The 20,721-nt window shown below is 42.1% G+C and overlaps 1 protein-coding gene across 4 annotated transcripts in view; it reads left to right on the top strand.

The window, feature by feature from the left end:
• ELMO1 (engulfment and cell motility 1) overlaps positions 1-20,721 on the top strand; it is a 530,544-nt gene that overhangs the window by 78,081 nt on the left and 431,742 nt on the right. For 2 of the 4 annotated variants that reach the window (XM_042922198.1, XM_042922210.1), the window contains exon 2: positions 19,711-19,858. In XM_042922198.1, coding sequence (XP_042778132.1) covers positions 19,781-19,858 — 78 coding nt within the window. In that variant the 5' untranslated portion in view covers positions 19,711-19,780. Of the gene's footprint in view, positions 1-19,309; positions 19,570-19,710; positions 19,859-20,721 lie in introns of those variants that run through there. The other 2 variants (XM_042922218.1, XM_042922205.1) reach the window with 2 other exon arrangements.

Below are 20,721 nucleotides of genomic sequence, written 5' to 3'. Positions count from 1 at the left end.
TAACTAGTTGGTTAGCTCTTTAGCTCTCCACTTTACCTTGGAAGCCACATTTTCTCCTGTGTCTTCACACTGGGTTTGAACTTTTATGATCACTGAGATCAAAGTCTTGGTTGTAAGAAATTATGACTGAGATGAGTAGTTTGTATTTGAGAATTGGCACTTTGGTGGTTCTACAATAGAAGAGAGTTTTCTCTTCTGTTTCTCCTAATGAGGAGAGCTTCTTCAGGGACCAATATTGAGCAGATCTCCTACTGCCCTTTATGTCCTGCTGCTCGTTTGGTGTTGGCCCTCACTAACTAGAGGGAGCTTGGATACCGTCTCTTTCCTGTTGAGCTCTGAATCTCTTGGCTTCACTCCTCTCGCCACACTTCAGCATGATCCCCTGCAGCAAGCTTGGGAATTGATTCACCAAAACAAATTCTTTCATTTCCAGGTGCTCATTTGAAGGACTCTTCACTCTGTGAAGTTTCACAGCCTTTGATTACCGTAAGACTTTAGGACCACATCATAGAATTTAAAACAGAAAGTGAAAATGTGGCCTGATATTAGAAGTTATTTCAGTAAAAGTGGATGTGTTTTCCAATCTATGGGAGTAGACAGACTACTATTACGTTCCCATTCCATGGAGGCTCAGATGTAAACCTGTGGGGTCAAAGAGCTTTTTATTTGATAAAAGCTAAAAACTTACCCGTATTCCTCACAAGTTATGACAGTCATTCACAACTGTCAAATATAAAAATGTTTGGATGCCATCCAGGGATAATCTTTAACAAGTTCCAGTGCTAGACATATAAGAGTTGATAGAAACTTTTTGAGCTTTGCCAAGAAGATACTTCTGACGTGTCTTCAGTAAGATTCCTTTTTGAATTATTTTTTTATCAATGGTGACAGAAAAGGGAATATCCTTAGCTGTCTTACACCTGAAAGACAGGATTTGTCCACAAAAGCACTCTACTTTCTCTTCTTTCTTAAGCAAAACTTGCCAAATCTTAAGATGGTGAAGTGAGAGGAAGAGCAAATTTGGTTTGACTTGAATTTTTTCTTATCTTAATTACAAAATGTAAGAATTCTGGAAAAAAATACCATAGTAGAAATAAAGTCCAGAATTTAAAGCACTAAATCATGCCTTATAGAACTCATGTGTTATTTTTTCCATTTCACTAGATTTTTGAAACAAACAAACATGGAAAGTCTCTTTCTCCAGTTGGATTAACATTTAGGTGAAAGCCCAAATGGTCAAGTGTGAGTAAAACTCTTTAGGAAATTTCTAATTTAAGCATAAGTGTGTTTCAGCATTCTGATTTTTGTCTGACATTGTGAATGCTTTTAGTCATGGATACAATACTATATTTGGCAGAATGGATATTAGACACAGAGCCATATTAAGGTCCCCTCAGTATCTCTAAAATCTTGTTTTATTTTGATAAAGACACAGATAAAGACTGTTTGAGAATTTAATCCAAAGGGAAGAATGTATTGAGGGTTCCAGTTTGGTTTGCTGGGAAGATATCGTCCTTTGACACCATAGTGGCCCAGAGATGGGGATGTATGGGGGCATTCTCTGGCCTTCTGTGGGGAGGAGCCTTCTTTACTTCTGAGAGACCTGGCCTAGGGCAAGGTCTTAGTTAGAACCAAATTAAGTGAGGGGATTCTTGAGGGATTGAGTTTAAATACAGAAGCATAGATGGGAGGGCGTGGTGATGGTCATGAAGTCATTAGCGTCCTTCTAGGGTATAATTTTTCAGGGAACCCTTCCCTGGCCTTTTTGGTTTCCTGCTCACTGTGTTTCATTTCTTTCTCCAATTCCTGAGCCCTGGAGGTAACTTCCTTTCTCTTTCTACCTCTGCCAGTGTTTAGATCTTATGGTATTATGGATTCTGAGAAATTAGTCTTATCATTTCTTGAGATTTTCCAGAGTTATTTTTCCCCTTCTAGTAAGAAATGAAAGGTAGGAAGTAAAAGGAATAGTAAATGTGTTTTGGAATGACTTCAAGAAGCTGGGGGCAGAAAGGAAAAATGGAGAGGAAGGGAGACTAAGTTCCATAGTAGGAGTTTGGCATACTAGAGCAGCCAAGAGAGGGCCAGAGGTACTAAAATGGGATTGGGAATAGAGGGAGGGGGCAGAGGAGGGAGAGAGAGATGGAGAGGGGGAGAGTGAGAATGAATATGAATGAGGTCTGGACAGGCGGGCACTGGTTGGATTATGTAGGCCTTTGTGAAACTGTCAAAGACTTTGAGTTTGGAGGCATCTGGGTGGCTCATCGTTTAAGCATCCGACTTTGGCTCAGGTCATAATCTTGCGGTTCCTGAATTCAATTCCCACATTAGGCTCACTGCTGACAGTGCAGAGTCTGCCTGGGATCCTCTGTGTCCCTCTTTCTCTGCTCCTTATCCCTCCCCCCTCAAAAATAAAGAAACATTAAAAAAAGACTTTGGATTTAAGCCACCCTCAGTGGGGAGCCATTAAAGGCACTTAAACAGAAGAGCCATTTAAAAAATTTTTGTGCTTTCCACGTTGGTGGCTGTGTGGAGAAGAGACTGGAGGCTTGTTATAAGTCCAGTTGAGAGATGTTGGTTTGGCCCAGGGAGCGTCAGTGAAGATGGAGAAAACAGGATATATTTGAGAGAGTTTAGTTAGATTGGTGGTGGACGGGAGGCGGCAGGTAAGGGAGAAGGAGTGTCAAGAAGGACACCTGGGTTTTGGCATGAGTATTGAAGTCCATGTGTTAGTCAGGAAAGACTAGGTCCCGCTGTGGTAACAACAGCCTCAAAATCTCAGGCCCATATCACAACGTTTTCAGGCCTGCAAAGTGGGCCATACATCCAACTGACCCTCCAAGGCAGCTGCCCTTTGAACTCAGTGGTCAGACTGCCCACCATTTTAACAGACTTGGTTCTACCAAGTTTGCTGTGACAAAGGAAGAGAGGACATGACTCTTCAGTTATTCTGTCACTCTTACTCACATGTTGTCCACAGTGGGTTATGTATGGCTATACCCTTTTATTTCAAGGAGCTGGAAGTGTAACCCCCTAGTATACTCAGAAGAGGAGAAACAGAAAACTTGGTGTGAAGGTCTACCACAAACCCATTTTTTAATATTTCCATATCTCCATTTAATGTCTTCAATATCTCCTCTGAAGGAGGAGCAGATTCTGGAGGAAAGAGTTTAGTTTCACATATGCTGTTTGAGATGCTTATGTGAAAAACTAAATATCTATATCAAGTAGGCAGTTGGATATTTGAGGAAGGGAGGAAGAAGGAAATAAAGGAATGAATGAAGGAAAAAAGGAAAGGAGGCCAAGAGAGTAGGAAGGAAGAAGGCAGGAAAATTTGGGTTTTGTATATATGTTGAAAGTATATCTGTGGGATTGTATGAGATTGCATAGAGATGGTGTCTAGAGAAAGACTAGGATGAAGAAATGAACCCTGTATTAGTTAGGTTAAGCTATGCTGTATTGTGGGTCCTTTATGGTTCAGGGTGAGATTCTGCCATTTTATACTGTACTGTCTGGGCAGAAACGGTCTGAACACAATATTCAATGTCACTTTCCCAGCACCTGGAAGAATATGTTGAAAGAAGTGGTACCTGGTAAAACTGGACTAGCAGGAGGTAGTAATTGATAAATTATATTATGTTATATAAGATTATATCAGATTATATTATATTATATTAGTCTGTTTTTTTTCTGGTCAGCTTTGTGGAGATAGAACAAAATTAATTGCTTTTCCTTTCCCTTCAATGAGTATTGACCAATGTATAGAGTCATGTATCACCACAATCAAGAAACAGACCATTTACATCACTCTAAAAAAGTTCCCTTGTGTGCCCTGTGCAGTCAAATCCCTCTCCCCAGACCCTGGTAGCCACTGATGTGTTTTGTATCAATATAATTTTGCCTATCCTAGAATTTTATATAAATGGAATCATGCAATATGTGTTCTTTTGTATCTGGCTTCTTTTATTTGGCATAGGGATTGGCAAACTTTTTCTGTAAAGATTCAGATAGTAAATATTCTTACAGGCTATAAGGTCTTTGTTGAAAGTACTCAACTCTGCTGATTACACCATGAAAGCAGTCTTGGAAAATATATAAGCGAATGTATGAATGTATGTAACTCTGTTCCAGTGAAACTTTGTTAACAAAAATAGGGAGAAGGCCAGATTTGTCCTTGTAGGCTGAAGAGAGCTGACCCTTGACTTAGGAGAATGCTTTTCAGATTCATTTTTACTACTGTGGGTAGTAAATCATTCTTTTTTATTGCTGACTGGTATTCCATTGTATTTCAAATATTCCATAATGTGCTTACCCATTCATCAATTGATGGGCATTTAAGTTGTTTCTAGTTTTGGCTTTTATGAAGAAAGTTGCTATGAACGTTCACTTACAAGTCATTGTGTTAACATATGCCTCCATTTCTTTTAGGTATATACCTAGGAGTGGAATTTCTGGGTTATATGGAAATTGTACATTTAATACTGTAAGAACTGCCCCAACTGTTTCTTTAAAATAAAAAAAAATTTTTTTAATGCTTATTTATTTATTTTGAAGGAGAGAGAGAGAGAGAGAGAGAGAGAGAGAGAGAATGAGTGGGGGGAGGGACAGAGAGAGAGAGAGAGTATGAGCAGGGGGAGGGACAGAGAGAAAGGGAGAGAGAGAAACCCACACTGACAATACAGAGTGGGATGGGGGCTCAATCTCACTCAGGAACTGTGAGATAATGACCTGAGCTGAGACCAAGAGTTAGTTGGGTGCTTAACCCACTGAGTCACCCAGGTGTCCCTCCCCAAAGGAGACCTACTAGTTAACCACCAATGTATGAGAATTCTAGTTGTTCTGAGTTCTTACCATTGTAGTGAGTGTCTACTGGAATAAATATTTATTAATATTTAAATGTTAATGGTTATAAATAAATCAATGAAGTATAGTGGGAATATTGTCTAGTGTCATAGATTTTTTAGATATGATTTTTTAATGACTACTATTCTGTCTTGTGGCCTTACCATAAATTATTAAATGGATTTCCTATTATTAAACCTTAAGACCGTTTATAAAAATTTCCTTTTGAAAACAGAGCAGTCACCGTCTGTGGAAAAGACAATAAATTCAATATTGCTCTTACTGGTAAAGGTAGAGAGTGCAATTAATTCTTACTCTTATTTGCAGTTACTTGCTAGGACATGTGCCTTTCCTACTCAGTTGATCTGGGGATTGGGTTGAAATCCTTTTGAAATTTGATGCGCCTAATTCAGTCCCACTTTTGAGTGGGCAGCCACCCTGCCTCTTCATGGGTACATCAAGGAGTACCCTCAGGCACATCCTGGAATTTTCTTAAAAAGTATTTTGTGTCTCTTGGTCTCCAAGTAATTTGTACCTTAACATGTAGGTGAATTAATTTTTGTCTGGGTAATTTTTAAGTAAATGTTTTAAATGTCTACCTCAGTTGTTTATTATTAATGTTTACTTATTTTTGAGAGAAAGAGAGAGAGAGAGAGAGCAGGAGAGCACAAATAGGGGAGGGGCAGAGAGAGAGAGGGGGACAGATGATCCAAAGCAGGCTTTGCTGACAGCAGAGAGCCAGATGTGGGGCTTGAATTCATGAACTACAAGATCATGACCTGAGCCGAAGTTGGACACTGTTATAACCAACTGAGCCACCCAGGTGCCCCTGTACCTCGGTTTTTAAAAAATCTCTGTCAAGTTTTGTAAATTTCTACTTTAAGCTGTGTAACTTCCCAGTGAACTGTCTTATACCTGAGTGAATTGATTTGCTATTTAGGTTTTTGCTATAATAAGCTCATTAAATGTTGGAGCCCGACACCAAAAAGTCATTATTTCAGTTTTGAGTACTTGTTCTGAGGCTATATATTCTGACAGAGCTAGATGTCAATTAAGATTATTCCTTGTTAGTGGAAATAAAATTGTATTATCTGCTTATAAAAGAGTCCCTCTGGATCCTTTCTCTAGGGACATAGGAGAGTATATTCAACTTGTGCAAAAGTTTATCCGTTCATTAAGTGGAAAGGTAAGAATATAGAGGTCATCAAGAAATCCCAGTTTTACCTCACTGGAAGTTATGCTTGAGCCATGGGGTGTTTTTCCTGCAGAGCTCTCAGAGGAGCTGCATCAAATTGCAGGTTCTGTCGCAGCTTCAAGAAGTCAGTCTGTGTTGAGCCTGAACGGCTCAGGCCATGTGATTCCTTCCATGGAGTCAAGGTTGGATGCAAGTTTGGTAAGTCACCATCAATGTTATGTTATACCAAGTGAGAAGGTACAATAGGGATCCATAATGAAAAAGTACTTATAGCCTCCTTCTTCCTCATGAACCATATTTGTTGTAAAATCCTGGATTTGCCGATTCATAGAGCTAATGTTGACTGACTTTCACTGTATGCCAGGCCCTGTTCTATGCATTTTGTGTGTATTAAGATAGAATGAAATTCAGTGTAATGGCACAGAACACAAGACTTTGGACTGGCAAGGCTGCTAACTAGCCAAGTTAGTGGCTGGTTTCCTTGGAGACTACATTTCCTCATTTTTAGAATGGGAATTATGAACAGCATCTATTTCCTAGGGCTATTGGGAGGATTCAATGAGTTAATATATCTGAACTGTTCAGTGGGGTGCCTGGCACATAGTAAATCATATGAACACTAGCTATCACCATCATCACCTTATTACTCATCTCAAGAAAGCTGTGAGATAGGTACTGTGGTTTTCCCCATTTTACAGTTGAGCAAACTGAGGCACAGAGAGCAATCCTCTGAAGGCCACAAGGCTAAGAGGCCATGAAACTAGGATTAGAATACATGTAGTCTGAGTCCAATCTGTGGCCCTAACTGCTGTGCTCTGCTGCCTCTCCATTTAAAAGAAAGAAACGGCTATGAATTTTAGGTGTAATCTGCAGTAAAGCATATAGGTCTATAAGGAAGAGATGAGTAAGAGGGGTGTCTCTTGTACTGGGGGCTTGGACTTTACCACTGGTTCTTCTGGATGAGTCTATACATTCATTGACATGATAGTGGTCAACGAAGTGACCGAGAGTGCATCTTCTATTTGGAGTGGTCCTAGTTCAATAAATTGGCATCACCATCTATTCTGTTAAGTCAGCTGGAATCCTGGGTCATGCTGAACTCCAGCTTTTCCCTCTTCCCTGTATGCAGTCTGTCATCAATTCCTGTCGATTTTTATTTTTTAAATATCTCATAAATCTCTCACCTTCTCCATCTCCAAGGCACCACGTCAGCCGAAGCCACTGTCATCAGTCGCTTTCTTTCCAGTCTCCAGCAGTCTGTCCCTCCTTGCTCCATTCCAGTCTGCTCTACTCATAGCCTAAGGCAAAATGCAAATCTTGTAATCTTGTGCCCTGGCCTAAAACATTACCCATTTCACATCCAAATCCAGATCTGTCTGATTGTAAAACCTGCCTTCTTTCTTCTGCCACCTTGCAGAAGAAAGTTTGGAACAGTTAGCTTTGATTTGCAAAGATGAAAAAAGTAAGATTCTTAGGTGTCAAGTAGAATCAGGTTTTCTTTGACCTCATTCATTACATTCATGCCTCAGATAATTAGGTCCCAGAATCTGACCCCATTACCAGACCCGTCAGCAGAACTCAAGTGTTCCACAAAGATTTATAATCTCTGACCTCTTTTCTAGGCAAGGCAGAGCGTATCATAATAGGAAAATGATAAGATGCATAGCAGCCTTTTCTAATTTTTTTTTTCCCTGCAACCTCGCTCACTAATCTCGCAGGTTATTTAAAAAAGTTTTTTTTTGGTGTATGTGGTTATTTTTACTATTATTGGTTGGGTTTTTGCCTGACTGAGTCTTTATCAAACCAGATATTAGCTGGTTGAGTCCCAAGTTTGCTAGAACTGAGTGCGGATAAGAATTTTAAATCATCAGCATCCTGTTAATTTACCAAGGTAAAATTTAAAAGGCACTCAGTTAGCAAACTGCCAGCACTGAGTTGGAAGTCCCTCTATCTGGTTTCCTCTCATCAGCTTTTAATCTCAGCCCTTCCCAGAGCATGCAGACAGAGTGTGGGGGATCTCTGCCCAAGGGAAAGCAAAGAGGAAATGAGCAGGCAACAACAAAATCTATCCAGAACGTGATCCTCGGGTTGGCAGGAAGCCAACTGGCAACTCCAGGGTGTAACCAGTAATATTGGTTTTCAGGATAGAACTGCAGGCCGCCTTTTCCCCATTTTGTACCGGTTTTTATTTTTAAATGAATATGGTAAGGAATTTCTGGATTCACATATATGCCTATGGAAGAGCAATGATTTTTTAAAAAATCTTTATTTATTTGAGAGAGAGAGAGAGAGTGAGTGCTTGAGTTGGGGGGGGGGGGGGGAGGCAATCCACGAACAGTGAGATTATGACCTGAGCCCAAATCAAGAGTAAGACACTTAACTGACTGAGTCACCCAGGAGCCCGAAAGAGCAGTCCATTTGTTCAACGGCAAACAGTGGCCCATTGGATCCACTGTTATCTTGGTGTTTGTGTGAAAAACTCTTCAAAGTGTGGCCACCTGTCTATGCTGATAGCATGTGCCCAGACAGTGTTTTATCTTAAGACAAATTGCAACAAACTTGTGAGGGAACCCAGACAAAAACCAGAAGTAGAGATCTCTATCATTCAATCCTGGGAGTCCTGGCAGAGCCTCCTCAGGTGAAGGAGGTAAGAGAGAAAAACCACGTTTTGGTCTTTGTTTGTCTTGTTGGGCCTGTGGGCTTGTGCCTAATAACCAGAGGGATAAGCTATCTAAAACCCTGAAAATGGAGGAAATTCATGTTTCCTAACGGAAACTTCCCTGAGAAACATTTCAGAATTCTTCTGTGTCTAGCCAGGATATGATACCCCCGGTAGTAGAGCTGTGTCATCATCGGCCACTTAGTGCCCATGAAAACCCCAGTTTCTGGGGAGCAGCTGGGCCCAGGTGGGGCGGGCCATGCTCATCAGGCTCCAGGTGCCTCCCCTCTGTCAGCTTGGTGGGTGGAGCCTCAGCACTTTAGAGCTACTCACCTGGAGAGCAGGACAGCGAAATCAGTGAGTGGGGCAGCTGGATGGAGGTGTCCCTCAGACAGGTGAGAGTTGGAACTCACTCTGGAGGGCTGGAGTGACATGTAACTGGGGAAGCTGTGCAGTAGTGGTGGGGCAGGTCCCTCTCTGTGCAGAGGGCACCCCTTTGGTCCTTCTTGAGGGTCTTGTAACTATCGAATACCTGAAGGCCACATCCACTTCTTGGAGAGAAAGGATTGAGACGCAGTTGAGTCCCGGTCACCTCGCTATTCTTACAGAACTTGGCTGTGAGACGTGGGTCGGGAGAGAAATCGGGTCCGTTTTGTTCCATCAGGTTATCTGCCCAGGCATTTCTGCTTTTGAAATGCAGGAGGATTCTTCCGGAATCTTAACACTATCCTTCCTCTTCCTATTCCTTCCAACCCAGTCACTCACCTGGAAGCTTGGTGCTCATCTTTTAAAACCCAGAAGAAAGAAAAAGTGTTCGTATCTGTAAACCCTCCGTGGACCTGAAGCCAAGTTAGCATTCCTCAGAACAGTTTGTCCAGTTTGGTTGTGATGCTAAAAGGGGAAAAGAACCACCGTGCGGTGGGACTTCTGTGTGTTTCGCTAGGGAGGCTACTGGCTGCCGTGTCCAGGTCCCCCATGCCTGCCAGATTCATAATCATAATACTACCCTAGCAGACCCTGTTCCAATTGTTTATATGTTCAGGGTTCACAACAGTCCTATGAGAAAGGTTCTATTGTTCTTCCAGTGTTACAGAGAGGACACCGAGGGCTAGCCATGTTATGTAACTGTCCAAAGTCACAGAGCTGTGAGTAGGTCAGGGCCCGGATTAACACCCAGGCAGACACCTGACCTTCACACTCACTCACCAGCTCCTGTCCGTCTGGAGAATTAAACCTGAAGGACCCGAGGAGGGAGAAAGAGGCAGAGGCTAGTGCCATCCTGCGTGTGCGGCATTACATCACGTACGCGTTGTGCAGGATGACTAATTCTGTGCTGAGTTGTCAGGTGGCAGCCTGTGGACGCACAGCCCAGCCCTCCGCCTGCCGCAGAAGGCCCTTGCTGCTCATCTGATGCAATCGAATTTCCTAGGGTGGCCTTTGCTGCTCTGCTGTTGCTGGAGAGAGAGAGAGAGAGAGAGGGAGAAAGAAGTTTCGCATATTGTTTTTTGATCAGCAGGTTTGGAAACTTTGAGTGTTTGGCTCACAGGATGGTGGAAACGCTCCAGCATTTCCTGTGGCCTCGAGTCTGGGTTGCGAGATAGAGAACTGGGCCTGAGCTTTGTCTCCTCCACCGGGGAATGTCAGCACACATCACGAGTGACAAGGCTTGCCTGCCGGGAGCAGGGGAGCTTGGGGGGATCTGAGGGGGGCGGACAGGAGGGGAGCAGTCACTGACGTTACAACAGCCGAAAAGGAATTTGAAAAGCAAATATCCAAAAACCAGAATAAAGGAGGAAGTGTGTGCCTTAGTTTGTAAAATAATGAACTTTCCAGTTGAGATGCTACTTCCCAAAGTGCGAGAGAAAGCTCCTAGTGAAGGGAGAAGAACCAGCAGCTCAGCTTGTGTCTCATCTTGTTTTTGACAGAATTTCTCTGGGAGGAAAACAGATCTGGAGTAGGCCCTGCTCTCACCTCTGAGCACCTCTATTTCTATTTCTGTCCAGTGGGACACACGAGTAGCTGCTGCTTGAAGAAGTGCCTGAAGGTTTTCTGAGGAAGGAATTCTGGATTTTAAAAATGCATCATTGGTTTGAGTAATCCTGTGCATTTTTTTTTAAATGTCTGAATTTGCTTTTAAGGAAAGAGTGATTCATTCGTTTTATTCATTCACTTGTCTGAAAAGTATTTATTGAGCTGCTATTTGCCATGCCATCTGGTCTAGACTAGAGGTACAGAGATGGATAAGATCCCTACCCTTGGGGAACTCATAAACTAATAGCATAAGGTATGGAAAGGTGTTCTGGTAGGAGCTTTGTAAGCACCTGAGGAGATAGTTGGGGCCATTGCTTCTTAGCTGGGGAGGCTGTGGGGTCAGGGAAATCTCTCAGAGGAACTGGCACATGAGATTGGCTTTGAAGTCTAGGTGGGAATTTTTGAAGCCAACCCAGGGGTGGAAGGGAAAGACATTCCAGGGAGAGGGAACATTGAGAACAAAGGCGGGAGGCAAGAAAATTTGCCATGCCCAGGAAATGGCCAGCAGTTTGATGAGGAAGGAAAGCCAATATTTGTCTTGGTGCTTTTCCTCTCCCCTCAGGACACTGTGGCACACCTCGAGAGTAATCCTCGCTTGGCCAGTCTGGGGCTTGCCTTCTTTAAGCAGTGCTACCCACAGCCACTGCAAAAAGACTGTTGATGATCTTAAAGAAGAACCTATTTGCCACGACTTAGAGACTCCTCGCTTGTGTGTGCTTGTGGGTGGGGCTCAGGGATGCATTGGTGGGGGGAGGGTGTCTCCTGGTACTCAGAGGCAGGCGGGAACCAGGCTGTGGGAAGTTGATGTGCTATAGGTCATGAATCACCAGCCAAGGTTTTAAAGCTTGAGATTCAAGCTCTCACAAATCCAAATATTCTGTTTCTTTTGCTGTTTATCTTCTGCTAGTTTGCACAGTAGAAAGCTGTAGTTAATTGAATTTTTACTGTCCTCTGTGAATTGGAAAGAGTTACTCAAAAGAATTGGGTTGCTTTCCTGGAGATAATCCCATAGATGCAGGTGATGATAATTCAATATGGGACTAAAGGAAAGTGTTTTCTCTGCCACTTTCCACTCTATTTCAGGCCAAGACTATTCAGCACTTCTGTTTTTCTTGAGAAGTGCAGGAGGTAAATGGTTTCAAAGCATCGTTTCCCGAACTGTGTCCCATGTGAAACTAATGCCACAAGATGCTCCATGAAAAAAAAAAAAAAAAAAAGAATTTTCTAGAAAGATATATTTGGGAAATAGTATATACCGCATACAAAAATTTCACGGTACATATATATTGCATTAAAGGCCCAATAAGTCCTATAGTAAAGGAACCTTTTTAAAAATGTGGTATAGTGATTAAAAACATTGATTGTGGAATCAGACACATGTGGATTGAGTTCTGGCTGGGCTCCATATTTGGATATGAGACCTTGGGCAAGTTACTCAATGTCTGTGCATTTTAGTTTCCTAGTCTGTAAAATGGTTTAGTAATGGTACCTATTTCATAAGGTTGTTATGAAAAGTATATGATACATGAACTAGCTGGTTCCATAATTAGCTGTTATTTCATTTGATGTTTTACAAGAGATTTATTTTTTCCTTTTCTTTCTTTCTTTCTTTCTTTCTCTTTCTTTCTTTCTTTCTTTCTTTCTTTCTTTCTTTCTTTCTTTCTTTCATGTTACATTACTTAATATCTGAAGGAAGTAGTGTTGTGTGGGAAATGCCAGGCTAAGGCTAATTCCTGAAATGCCTGCATGATTCCTGGCAGCAGTCCAGGAGAGGGAAAGCAGCTTCTAGGCACTGAGGGCTCCATCAGAAATGTGGACATGCAGATATTGAGCTCTAGGACTGGGGAATAAAGTATCATTCCCATTTGGCTCCAAGGTCAGATTGTGTAACTTTAGTCTGTGTTTTGTGGTTCAGTTGTCTCTTGAGAGACTGGCAAGATTATAACTGAGGGCAGTAGACAGATATGGTAGGGTTGATGTATTAGTTAGGAGTTTTTCAATTACAAGTGATGGAAACCTACCTCAAACTCACTTACTGTAGCAGGGAATTTATGGGTTCATATATCTAGGAAGAATATTAGGAGAGCTCAAAGAATGGAAGAAAAAGTGTTAGGAGCCAGAATACTCAACATAGTTAAGACTCTTGTTCTCTTTTCCCCTCTCCTGTCTCTTTTCTCTTTGTCTTTGCTTCTCCTTGCCACATTCCTTCCTATTGCAGACAGCCCATTCCCACATGGATAGAAGATGGCGGCCTAACAACCCCCCATTGAAAAGGAGAACTCTTTCCTTCCAGGCCTCATAGAGCAGTCCCCAGAAATTGATTTGCTTAGATCATGTGTCTGTCCCTTGGACTGATCAATCACTCTTGCCAGAGAAAGGGGCATTGTCATTGGCCCCACACATGCCCAATCTTGGTTGTGGGACAGGACCTGCTACCTGAAGAGAAGAGGTGGAAAAGCTCACTAGACAGACAAAAACCAAAGCTACAAGAGTTCAGTAGAGCTGTATGTGAGGGAGAATGTGCTAGAGTAGAAGGTAACAAAATTGTCCTCAAATGATATCAATGTTTTCATGTTTTTATATAAATTTCCTTTCCTGTTGATTTTAGCAACTTACTTTTTTTTTTTATTTCTCCAAGTGGTCCTTATTCTACATCTCATCTCTCTTTTTTTTTTTTTTTGCAGTTAAAATATTATATTTATGACTATTACTGCCCACTTTGTGAAGTTGGTCTATGTAATAAGTTTTTTTATTAAAAAGTTTTTTTTATTCTTTATTTTTGAGAGAGACAGAGAGACAGAGAGACAGAGTGCAAGTGGGGGAGGAACAGAGAGAGAGGGAGACACAGAATTGGAAACAGGCTCCAGGCTCTAGGCTGTCAGCACAGAGTCCTATGCGGGGCTTGAACTCATAAACTGGGAGATCATGACTTGAGCCAAAGTTGGATGCTTAACTGATTGAGCCATCCAGGCACCCCAATAAGTTTGTTTAAAAGCAATATTAGAAGCAGTCACCTTAGTGCCCTGCTTTTCAACCAGAGATGATTTTGACTCCCAAGGGACATCTGGCAATGTCTGGAGACATTTTGATTGTCTCCATTTTATAAGTGAGCATCTGATTGTATAAACGGGCATCTACTGGGTGGAGGCCAAGGCTGCTGCTAAACTTCAGCAGAGGCCAGGATGAGTCCCACAGCAAAGAATTATCTGATCCAGAATGTTAATAATGCTGTGGTTAAGAAGCCCTGCTTTAGTGGTTTCAGGAGAACAGACCTTCTCATGGCCAAGTTTATTAGTCTACATTTTATGGATTAAAAATAAATTAATTTTATTTATTTCTAAAGGGCTTTTGCTTTTTTTCTTGATTGTATCAGTGTATGAGAGTGTTATTTTGCCCACATTCTCACCAATCAATGAACATTTATTTCTTACCAATATGATAGACAAAAAAGGTCTGTTTTGCTGCTTTAATTTGCATTTCTCTTATTACTGTTAAGAGTGACCTTTTGGGTATTTATTGACCATACATTTCCTCTTGTGTGGATTACTTTGTAAACTAAAAAAAAAATTTATAAGAGATCATTGTTAAGGATATTGATACTAGGTTAGGTCACAGCTGTTGCAAGTATTTTCTCGATTGCTTATTATTTGTTTTTAAATTTTTATGGTGCTTTTTGGAACGGTGAAGATTTTAAGCGTCTTTGTGTCAAATCATCAGCCTCTTCTTTATGCTTTCTGTCTTCAGTGTTACGCCTGTTTACTAGGGCTGTCATAACAAAGCACCACAGTCTGGATGGTTTAAACAACAGAAACGTATTGTCTCCTAGTTCTTGGGGCTGGAAATCTGAGATCAAGGTGTGGGCAGCTTGGCTCTTTCTGAAGCCTCTCTCCTTGGTTGTCAATGGCCGTTCTCTTACTGTTTCCTCAAATGGTTGTCCTCTGTACCTGTGTCTAGATTTCCTCTCCTTACAAGGACAACAGTCAGATAGGATTAGGGCCCATTCTAATGACCTTATTACAACTTAATTTCCTCGTTAAAGGCTCTGTTTCCAAATACAGCCATAGTCTTAGGTACTGGGGGTTAGGACTTGATCATATGAATTTTTGGGGAACACAGTAGCCCACAGTCATGTTCGAGGGGCCTCCAACACCTTGGGAATATGTAAATATTTGGGGGAAGTTACCAAGCTCAGTAAGGTTTAGTATCTTCATTCGTTTACTGTAAGGAGTGCCAACTATCACTAGGGGAAGGATGCAGGGTAAGGAAACAAGTGTGTGCTTCAGGCTTCCAGTCCAATGCCTGCTCTCAGCTTCTGCCCCTGCTCCTTTCTACCAGCTGTCCCATGCCCTCCATGATGACATTTCCAGTTGTTGTGAGAGCAAAGACTTTTCTCTGCAAGTTTGCAACATATTGTAAAAGGGTAGCTAATAGCACGTTTCGCACCTGGCAAGTTGAGTTATTACTAAGATTACCTTAGGAGGCTTTTGTCAGGAGCATATACATAACATGGAATATTTGATTCAGTTCTCTCTCTTCCTTTCTTTCTTCTGAATGGTTATGTCTTGCACAGTGTTCCCCTATTCCTGAAGCCATGAAACTTCCTCCTTGGCCTCTGCTGTTGTCAGAATGGATGTTAATTCCCTGATGGAGTAAGAGACTCTGAAATGGCACTCCCACCATCTATCGATCTATCCAGATCCTCCAGTGCAGGGGAGGATCCCTGCTCTCATGATCTTCCCTGGCCGTCATCGCTCATCTATGCGACTTGGAAAGAGGAACGTCTGTCCTCTAATGCATGTTTGAGAAGGGAAACAAAGACAGAGTTCAGCAGGCGTGGATGAATCATAGCATCCTGGATAAGGTGAAGTGGGAGGCACCTGTCTCTTACCGTATTCTTGGGCTTAGACAGTAAGGGTGTTGGGATGTATCATTCTGTTTGGAATAAGAAGGATGTTGGACAAAGAAGAGGAGAAGAAGTAGGCCTTCCTGAGGCACAGTGCACCGTGCAAGACTGTGTCCTCCAAAGCACAAAGTAGGGGGCTCAGGAAAGCCTGAGATCAGAAGATGCCACTTTGCAGTAAGGATTGTTTTGAGCTGAAATCAATTTAGAAACAGCACAGGAGGAACTCTCTGCCATTCTCGTTTCTACTTAAAAGCAGGGCATAAATGTTTCTTTTGTAAAGGAAATTTAGATCTCTAAAGGAAATTTCTATTTGTAAAGATATGTTCCTCTCCCAAACCTGGAAGAGAACTACTCCAGACACCACTCTTAACCACACGAAAGGATTTGAGACTGCATAGCAAACCAACTGAACAACTTGTTTTTTAACCATACATTTCCAAATCACCATTCCACCCCTTGTATCCCTCAGGAGCCCAAACCCCTTTGCCTTTGTCTAACCTCTTGTCCACACTTTGTCACCCTGTGTGAGACGGTATGGAAGCTCCAAGCTCTAACCACCCCTTTGAGTTACTTCTCACTGAGTTCTCCTGCATGTATGTACATTGCATGAGTAAACTCATTTGTTCCCTTCTGTCAATCTTGCCTTTGTTAGTTTAGTTTGCACTACCCAGCCACTGAACCTAAGAGAGCTGAGGATAGGTTTTTTCCCTTCCTCTCTAGATGGATGAAGTGAATGAAAGATTACTTTCAGAAGAGTGCTACTTTCAGAGTCCCTTTCTTTTTCTCTCTCTTTTTTTAAATCTTTTTTTTAAAGTTTAATTATTTATTTTGAGAGGTGAGGAGGGGCAGCGAGAGAGGCAATCCCAGGCAGGCTCTGAAATGTCAGTGTGGTGTCTGACATGGAGCTCGAACCGTGAGATCATGACCTAGGCTGAAATCAAGAATTGGATGTTTAACCGACTGAGCACCTCAGCACTCCTCTCTTTTTTTTTTTTAAATGTTTGTTTATTTTGAGAATGTGAAGTAGAGAGTGTGTATGCGCACTTGTGCACGTGAGTGAGAGCGGGAGAGGAGCAGAGAGAGAGAGAGGGAAATAGAGAATCTCAAGAATCCCAAGAATCTGTGCTGATAGCACAGAGCCTGCTTGGGATTCTCTGTTTCCTTCTCTTACAGAGGCTGATGTGGTGCTGGATCCCTTGAACTCTGAGATCATGACCTGAGCCAAAATCAAGGGTCAGATGCTTAACTGACTGAGCCACTCAGGTGCCTCTAGGCCTTTTCCCTCTTTACCTAACCTGAATACTAAGGGAAAAGGTTGTCTATTTTTTTTTCTACAAGGGAGCATTGAGCATTTGAAATATGAGATTGGTGCTCCCTCTCCACTATTCCCATAATCAGTATAAACCTATTATTTGTCACCAGTAGATAATGATGGCCAGTGGGCAGAGGACAACTTTCCTGGGGAGGAATGAAGGGACAGAGGAGTTGAAGCAAATCATTTACCCAGCTGTTTGGTGTTTCTTTCCCATTGATCCGCCTTTTGGCTTCTACTGGCCCATCTGTCAGCCTCTTTCAGTGCAGTTGTGGGGGCACACAGTTCACCAGGGCAAGTGTGTTAGTTTTTCCATTACACAGCTCCTATAGGAATGTCCACATAGGCTTGATTTTTTCCCCCCTCTCTTAATAGGATTTGCTGGTGTAACAGAAAGACTAGAAATAGGATAAAAGGGTTTAAAGCCATTACAGGGACCAGAAGCTAAAACTATATGGGAAATTCGGTGGTGGTGGGGGGGGGAAGGATCAGGTATTTGGAAACTTTATGCTCCCAAGACCTAATCAAGCTGACTGGAAAAACATGTGCTGATGTAACAGATCTTTAGGAGACTACAATGAGGTGAGCTTCAAACAGAGATATAAAGAACTTTGGACATAGACCAATGTGTAGAGACAGACAGATTTCTAGATGGGAATCAAGAGCGGTTTCTCTCTGTTGTCTTGGAAACGTGACCTAAAGCTAAGAAGGAGACCTTCAGCAGAATGATAAAGAAAATTGCAACTTGCTCAAGGGTTATGGAGTCACGTGTAACTGACACGGGGACTTTAGTAACTAACTCCCAAATAAAAAGCAACTAACTCCTCTGTCTCATTAAATTCGCTCAGCTATAAGCAAAGCCATTTGACATGCATATTAAGGTTGTAGAATTTTCATGTTAAAAATGGAATCAAGTAAATCAATCAGCAGGCAAGCAGGGACCTTGCAGAATTCTCCACCCGTTTCCTAGTTGCCTCCAGGGATTTGAGAGTTACCTTACAAGGCAGAATGGTTGGAGTGTCTAGCCAGCTGCACAGACTTCCCTTTAGTGGGTCTTAAATTTTAGTTTGCATAAGAATTATTATATTAGGCTGTTTACCAAAATTTATGAACCTTATATTTATGGGGCAATTTTGACAACATTAGACTCCACTTTACTGCTGGTGGCTCTGATGAGATAAAATTAACTGTTCTCTCACGGAAATATAAATTCAAGAGGATAAAATGTGGACTTCTGAGGATAACAATGTGGACTGGATTATTCATTCTGAAATGGTGCACCTGACTCTTGCCTGCTGGAGCGCCGTCTGTGCTGTTTGTTAGTGTGGGTAACACTGATGAAGTCTAATCACACTTGTCAAGTGAATTCCCAGGGGATTCCTTGTAGCCTTTTGGCTCTCTCAATGGCTCCTTTGTCCACTGCTGTCATCTTATTCTCCACAGAGACTCAGGGAGAGCCACATCATTGGATTCTCACCTGTTCAACAGGTTTTGTCTCAACAGTCTTTGAGGAATAAATACCAGTGAAAGGGGAAGAAAAGCACCCTTGGCTTTTGATTCCTGGGTGGTTAGATGACCTCTTTTAGTGTAATTCTAGACTATTTTGTGTAGAGGTGGGAGGAGGGTGCTCAAAATGCATTTTAATTTTCATTATTCTCTTGATCCCCAGGATCGTGTGTTCTTTGTTTACCTGGTATTTACAGTCTATTTTCACATTAGAACCTATTTTCATGATTCTTATTCTAGGGTGTATAACTGGTTGGGATTGAAGTGATGTGGTACAGACATAATACATTGCCCATAGAATTCTCTAGTGAATAAAGGAGCATAGAGACTATGAAGAGGAATACCCCAGTACAGATTTGCTACTTGTGCTTGCATATATGAGACCCCATAATTATTTAACAAGTCCCTGTTGTAGAATATTCGTCCAGGTGGATGTGCAACTTTAAGAGGATGGAGATTCTCCACTATATTTTCACACGCGCGCGCGCGCACACACACACACACACACACACACACACACACACACAAATTTAAGTTTTGAGTCACATGAATGTGTTATCCGTTCAAAAATATTAAGTTAAAAAAGTCATCCTAAAGAAACAGGCCAATAATCTAGGGGAGGCAGCAGAGGATAATCTTACTTCTTTTGTGAAAGCAACACTATTCATTACAGTGAAAATTCAAGGTCCGTTCTGTTTGCCGCACTATCCACATCAGTCAATTTTCTTCCCTCCTGAAGGCGCAGTGTGTGAACTGGCCTTGGGGAGGGAGTGTGTGTATGCATGTGTGTGAACCTCAGGGCATTTTTTCTTCCTCATGATATCCTGGTTGCTATAGTGCGGAGCTCTATTTGTGACACACAGAAAATACTTTAAAGAAATGCTGCTTCCTGACCATGACTTCCTGGGCAATCTGTTCTTCCGGAGACTGTTGAGCGCGAGAAGTTTATGTGCGTTTCTGGACAGAGTGAGCCCAGCTCATCCAGACCCTGGGCACCACTGGGAGCCGAACCCCGTGGTAAGGGACAAACTGCCCCTTGCGGGGACCACGTCTCCTGAAGGCTTCGACTCTAGGGCATTGGCTCCTTCCTGTCATCTGTCTTCTCTCCTCAGGAGCAGCCGGAGGTACAGTTGGTGCCCTGTGTGTTGTATACCCAGAGCCGTTTCTCATACCTAAACCACCAGTGAAAACAGGAAGTGATGAAGCAGAATTTGCCCTGCATCGGCACTGAGCAACTTTTCTTTCTTTTTGTCATTCCTCATTAGGTGTAGACACGTGTGGCCGTCTGCACTGTAGGATCCCGGTTCTATAAGCTTTGGACTCCCTGGGATTACCATGCCGCCCCCCGCGGACATCGTCAAGGTGGCCATAGAATGGCCCGGCGCCTACCCCAAACTCATGGAAATCGATCAGGTCAGTCATGCTGGCAGCAGTTTGGGGGTTCTCTTCAGTCTTCTTTCTGTCTTGGAATTTTCACAGACTTTGGTTAGCTCTTTTGTCCTCCTGTCTCTCTCTGTGCTGAAAAATCTGTGCAATAATAGTTGCAGTGTAGTTTGCTTTGTGTACCACATACAGTGACGATGGATGGGGTTTTTATGCTCGTTCAACATCTACTTGGATTGTGTGAATACAGGGTTTGTGTCTGAAGCTGGGTGAGAGGCGGCAGGGCCCAGTGGCTTAGGTTCCGGGCAGTTGGCACAGTGGAGGCTATCCCGGCCCTGCCTGGCAAGTGCTCATGAGTAGGTGCAGGTTGTTTTATCCTAGGCAACACGAAACTTAATTTTTTGATACACTTTCCCCTTTGATTTTTGCAGAAGCAGCCAACAAGTACATTACAGTAACAGCTTAATAGTGAAATTAGTATAGAGGGGCTTGGGCTTGCCTCCCAGCTAATTGTAATTTTATTATTAATGTAAAATGCACTGTCTGTCTAGTGCCTTGTCTGGCATGTAATACATCCTCAATACGTATTTAATGAATGAAAAAATATCCAAAAGATTTTTTAATATGGCCCTACCTTTAAAAGCCTCCTTTAGCTTGGGTCTCAACAGTCTTACGGTGTGGCTTTGATTTGATTTGATTTGATTACAGGTTATCTCAGGAAGGTTACTAGAGCAAATAATTTAAGGAGGAAAAAAAATTGAGACTTATGTACACTTAGAGTTTCATAAAACAAATACTATAGAATTCTAGGTGGCTTTTAATATTTTCACAATTAGGCTACCATGGCAACTCCACTTTTTATATATGTTCTCAGTATTGTTCTATGATTATGA

The sequence above is a fragment of the Panthera leo genome, chromosome A2 (assembly GCF_018350215.1).
Source record: "Panthera leo isolate Ple1 chromosome A2, P.leo_Ple1_pat1.1, whole genome shotgun sequence".
Classification (NCBI taxonomy): Eukaryota; Metazoa; Chordata; class Mammalia; order Carnivora; family Felidae; genus Panthera; species Panthera leo.
Note: the sequence above shows the minus strand (reverse complement) of the source record. Positions and strands in the feature narration are given on the sequence as shown.